Source organism: Cryptotermes secundus, unplaced genomic scaffold (genome assembly GCF_002891405.2).
Source record: "Cryptotermes secundus unplaced genomic scaffold, Csec_1.0 scaffold259, whole genome shotgun sequence".
In the NCBI taxonomy this organism is placed as follows: Eukaryota; Metazoa; Arthropoda; class Insecta; order Blattodea; family Kalotermitidae; genus Cryptotermes; species Cryptotermes secundus.
The window spans coordinates 370,490-376,489 of NW_019742445.1; the positions used below are offsets into that span (position 1 = coordinate 370,490).

The following is a 6,000-nucleotide window of genomic DNA, read 5'->3' on the forward strand; positions in this document are numbered from 1 at the left end:
ACTAACGTTTGTGTGATTGTTCGTAGTTTCGTATTACAAGGGCAGCACAGTATAAATTGCTAATGTGCCCCCTAGCATGTCGCGGTATCCAGCCATCAGCAAAGTGGCACACACACCTCTTATGTCATGAGAATGAGCCATGTTTCGTAACTCATCGACCTCCAGAAAATATTTGGGTTGGCGGATTATTCATGTAAAATTAGCCACTTCTCCTCTTGACGGAAGATATACTCAGAATTAGGATACTAACGAATCGAAAAGACGGAAGGGCTGAACGTTTATGAGCGGATGAAGGGGAAGTGGAGCACACATGCAAATGTGGAATGGATGTTGGGGGCAGTGGGGATGAACAAAACACCAATGGAGCCGCATCCGTTTCTCCAATTCGACGTATGAAAGTATATTAATGACAGGGCTGACATTTGCAGGGTCACAGTGCGGAACGGCTTCAGGGCTGCCTTTATGCAACACAAAGTTGAGGCAGTGGTGACTCGATCAGGTGAGTTGATACTGTTAGACTCATATGTTCAATGTCCAAAACGCATTTCTTCCTTAAATCATACGATTTTTCGAGATGTGATGGAGTGCGTACATTTCGTAAATTGTGTATTCAGGAATCAAGGATGGTTTCCGAACATACCTTATTACTACTGGAGTCTTTCATTCTTGAAAATAATTAAACGAAGGCCCCCCCCTCCCCACCTAAATTCATAGGTCTGTCTTCGTGGATATAAATATGTTTTCTTGTAATTTATTGTGCTGGCAAGGTATTTTATTCTCGATCATAATAGGTCAGTACACAGGAAAATAAGTGTTTCAGTTGTTTTGCCAACAGATCGCATTAAGAGAAAACAAAAGAAAGTCTTGACAGAGTTTAGAATGTTTTGAAATCAGATTTGCTCCATTGTTTTACTGCAGTGCCCCATTACTGTGTTCTTGAAGTAACGGTAAAGCTTGGGCCGCGCCATAGCTGAAGCGGTTAGTCGCTGGCTTCCCACCGCTGCGGCTCGGGTTCGATCCCGGGTCTGCTCAAGTGGGATTTGTGGTGGACATAGTGGCGCTGGGGCGGGTTTTCTCCGAGTACTTCGGTTTCCCCCAATCTTCATTCCACCAAATTCTCCATCATAATCACCCGGGGTAGGTACAATAGTCCAATCAGTGGCCGCCATGCCGAGTGGACCCAGTTGAACTCCATCCCCCACTAAGCGAATTAAAAAAAAACGGTAAATCTTTCACTGTAACAGTCTGTGGGAACCCACAGAGTTATGAGACGTCGAAGCTCCCACATTTTCCAGATAATCGGCTCACAGATGGCGGTGAGGTTGTCAGCCTTATGCGCCAGCCGACCTTTACCTCCAGGAAGAATCATGGTACTGATTTCAGTTAGAAGCTGGATCGACCCCTAGGTCAAAGTGTGGCTGGAAGGATTAGGTCAATTGAAAAATCCAACGACCTTCCGGCTTGTAGGATAGTGCCTCAACCAACTAAGGTACCGCGTGCTCCCTTTGGAGTAAAGGCATATATATACTATAATTATCTATCAGTGTATGTAATAACAATGAACAGTGAAATCATAATATTGATTGCTTATTCATTCAGTTTTGACTTCTCACCAATCTGAATGAATACCAACTATTGGTGAACAGTTGCATGTGAATTCATGTCTACTACATGGAAAGAATTCATTATGATCTTAGTTATTCAGTTAAAACAAGACATCTCCAGAATTCCAGAATATGATTTGCCTTTCTCACATCACTTTTTTTTTTACAAATAATTTGAAAAGCATATATGTTAGCATGTCATTTATAATCCATTGTGTGGAACATTCATGGTTAGCTTATGCTGTATACTTCCATACTCTTGTTAAATATTAAGATTAAAACAATTAGGAGTAATTTTGTACTCTATGCAGTGTAATTTGCTTTGCAAAAATACATCCATGTATCCAATAAGTGATCAAGATCTGAGGCATCTAAAACACATGGGAACACAAGGTTACTGTCTTCTGGGATGTGACGCCATGTCTGACACATGGAACATGCTGCCTCTGTCAGAGGGAGTAGAAGATTCCTCTAAAACACTGGCAATGATCTACCACACTATTTGGTGTTACAGCTGAGAAGTCAACAACTGTAATAAGAACCTCATATCTCTCACAAAGAACACGTTTAGAAATGAGGAATCCTGGACAGAACAAACCATAACACAAAACACATTGACAACTGAAGTTCAGCATGACATACACAGCATAACTCCATACTTGCCTTAAGCACAGTTTTATTTAACTAATTTAGGAGCAAGCCTTCAATTGTAATGTAAGATATTTTAAATATATTTTAATACATTTTTAAATGCAGTTAAGCTCCAAGTATAGAAGCATAACTATAAATCTGTCCATATGAAGTGACTGTACATGGTAGCATTGTTGGTTGAGGCACTATGCTACAAGCTGGAAGGTTGCGGGTTCAAGTCCCGATGAGGTCATTGGATTTTTCCAATTGACCTAATCCTCCTGGCTGCACTATGGCTATGGGGTCCACTCAGCCTCTAACAGGAATATTCTTGGAATATTTTTTTTTGGGGGGGGGGTAAAGGGTGGCTGGCGTGGAGGGCTGACAACCTTGCTGCCATCTATGAGCCGATTGTCTAGAAAATATGGGAACCTCAACATCTCACAACCCTGTGGGCTTCCACAGCCTGTTACAGGGATACCTTACTTATGAGGTGACTAGGATGTTTTATATTTTATTTAAAAACACATGGGATACTTGTAATATATGGATCTATATAAGAAATCACAACTCAGTAATTTAAGATTTGTAAATTGTGTTGCATGATGATGGCTCCATGATAGCCGAAACATGTTGCAACACTGTACGTTGATCCAATAAAAAATCAGTTGACATGATGGAGTGGAAGTGAATTATTTTAATTGATTGTTGTGTTTGACACATATACAAAAAAAAATATATATATATATACACAGTAACAGAGCCCTTTAGTTCCAATGGCATTTATTCTCTAACATGCCAAAGCTGACTAAAAAAATACATCAGACAGATGGAGAGAACTTTCAGAATCAGATACCTAAAATACTTATGGGCAATCTGATACAACACAATAAGTTCTGGGTACAGAAAATATATTTCAGAGAAAACCCATTCCTATGGCTGTAAAAAAAAAAAGAGAGAGAGAGAGAGAGAGAGAGAGAGAGAGTCCCTCAAAATCCTACATAACATACAAGAAGGAAATAACTGGAAACATTAGAGGAATGTTAATAAGAGTATCCTGATCTTTGATGTAATTCTGAACACACCCACGCAATTTGCTCAGTGATAATCAACCTGCCCAGTAGCTTCAGTAATCTTCAGCCATACATTCCTCATCCACCACACACACACACACACTACTGATAGGAACAAATTATTGCAAGTAATATTCCTATCTTCACACATTAATAAAATATAAATGATTTTCCTGGGGAGTGAAGCGCGGCCATCCTTGAGCTGATTGTCAAGGTAATGTGCGACCCTTAACGTCTCACAACCCTATGGGCCTTTACGGCCTGTTACAGGGATAGCTTTACTTTGTTTTTTAAATCAAATAAACAATCTGTTTCAATATACCACTGAACTTCATTGCCAGCTATTAAAAAAAAGGTTTTGATGAACAAATGAATGCCTATTTCAGCATTTACAACAGCTCTATTCTACTTACAGAATATGTTAAACATTTTTAACCTTTTTAATAATATTTTCTTATCTGTCCCACTGTATCTACAACTACTTAATGGTAATATTCCATGTACTTAAACATATATTTTTTAACACCATAACTTTTGTGATGGATCAAACACTAGATAACCCCGTTGAGCCACTGTAGATAGTTGTAATCTCTGGAATTTTTGTGTGTTACTGATTAGCCATCTGATGATGGTTTATGTAAAAGTGAAACATGTAGTGGAGTAAATATTAATGATGTAAAATTATTAATACTAAATTTGTTTTTGTGCAGCTGATAATACCTTCAAATTGTAATCAATATGTGAGCCTGTACTTGCAAGACTTTCAAACATTCATCCAATTACAAACATTATGGCATATCTGATTGCAACTGCCCTTCTTTATGTTCAGTGACATCTGCTGATAATTACATTGTATCAAATAAGGGACATGAGGCGAGTGAATCTCAGATCTTTTAGCAGTGATTCATTTTCAGAAATTATGAAGTGTCGTAATATGAACATTTTGACACACTTGCTTTTCCTCTTACTAGGCAAATAATATGGGAAGTTATTCCAAATCCCATATAGGTAAGGATTTGGAAGAATACTATCATGGCCCATCTTAAAGCACTATCCTAGCATTTATATGATAGGACTTGGGAAAATATTGAACCAGTGCCTGAACAGCTGGAAAAGTGGCCATGATTCATACTGAATAACCCCCCCCCCACATACAAGGTACTGTTATTACTATACCTATGTGTTAGTATAATTTAAATGACAGGGGAGGAGGTGCAGAGTATTATGTTGGTACTAATTCACATAAGAAGGCCAAGTAAAACCAGAGAAGTTCTCAATCCAGATACCTGGCAGACATTTTGACTGGATCTTTGACCATATAGAGCAAGGGTCTCCAAACTATAGCCCGCGAAAGAATTATGCAGAAATGCACCAATTGAACTAATTTTCCAATGAGTGCTGGTAAATGTGATTCTGAGCTTACTGACCTGTCATATTATACTGCAGTTCAATGGCTTAGCTGTGGAAAGGTTCTTTTGCGCTTCTTTCAGCTCAGGAATGAAACTGATATATTTCTTACCGAGAAAAACCATCACAAACCACTTTTATCAGATACCGAGTGGCTTTGGAAATAGCATTTTTTGCTGATCTGCTGACCCATATGAACCATTTGAATTTAAAGTTGCATATTGAAAATAACTTAGTCTGATTTATTTGCACTTATCAAGGCATTCAGAGCAAAGTTGGTACTTCTGGAAAGCCAAGTGAAAAATTGTAACTTTGTTCATATGCTATACTGTGCAGAGTTACATAAAAAGGGTGAAGCAGAATTTCCTTCCTTGTTTGCAAATCTAGTCATTTCAGATTTGAAAGAACAATTTCGGAAGCGATTTGCTGATTTGGATTCCAGTGCTCAGGAAATTAGATTGTTTCAAAATCCGTTTGACTGTGATGCTGCAGATGTCCCAAGTCAATATATATGAGACAAACTCCGTCTTAAGTGCAACAATTTAATTGTAGTTCTTTCTTCTTCCCTTCCTCCACACTACATGTTTCGGCCCTAAATGGCCATCATCGGGTGTGTATTCTTACGTAGCTGCTACACTGCCCGTAGTTTAAAATTTAAAATTACCAGTCTTTCCAATTGTATGTATGTATAAAATCTTTGTTAACCTACACGCGTCAATTTGATTTCTAAAACTGGCACAGTATTGGAACAAAATTATTTTCAAATTGACCAAGATTACTACAAACAAACAGATGGTCTAGCTATGGGAGCCCCAACATCAGCAATAATAGCAGAAACATATATACAATATATGGAACACACACAGATATTTCCCATTCTAGTAAAACAACAAATAGTGGCTTACTTTAGATATGTTGATGACATATTAATAATATATGATGAAAAAATAACGAACATAGAACATACACTCAAAGAAATTAATGAATTGCAACCAACTATAAAGTTCACAATTGAAAGAGAACAACAAGAATCTATTAACTTTCTAGATATAACAATACATCATAATGATGATAGCTTGCAATCTGAAATATATAGAAAACACACACAGACATCATAATACCTAACAGCTCATGCCATCCATTTGAGCACAAATTGTCAGGTATTAATTACTTAATGAATAGACTCTACACATACCCAGTAACAGAAAAAGGAAAACAAATAGAGAAGAACACTATTAAAAACATACTACATAACAATGGATACGACACAAACATAATCAAAAGAT

At 37.7% G+C, this 6,000-nt stretch overlaps 1 protein-coding gene across 4 annotated transcripts in view; it reads left to right on the forward strand.

Moving 5' to 3' along the window:
• LOC111873157 (beta-mannosidase) overlaps positions 1–6,000 on the forward strand; it is a 30,318-nt gene that overhangs the window by 4,152 nt on the left and 20,166 nt on the right. For 2 of the 4 annotated variants that reach the window (XM_023867634.2, XM_023867635.2), the window contains exon 2: positions 429–499. In XM_023867634.2, the coding sequence (XP_023723402.1) occupies positions 463–499 (37 nt within the window). In that variant the 5' untranslated portion in view covers positions 429–462. Of the gene's footprint in view, positions 1–398; positions 500–6,000 lie in introns of those variants that run through there. The other 2 variants (XM_023867636.2, XM_023867632.2) reach the window with 2 other exon arrangements.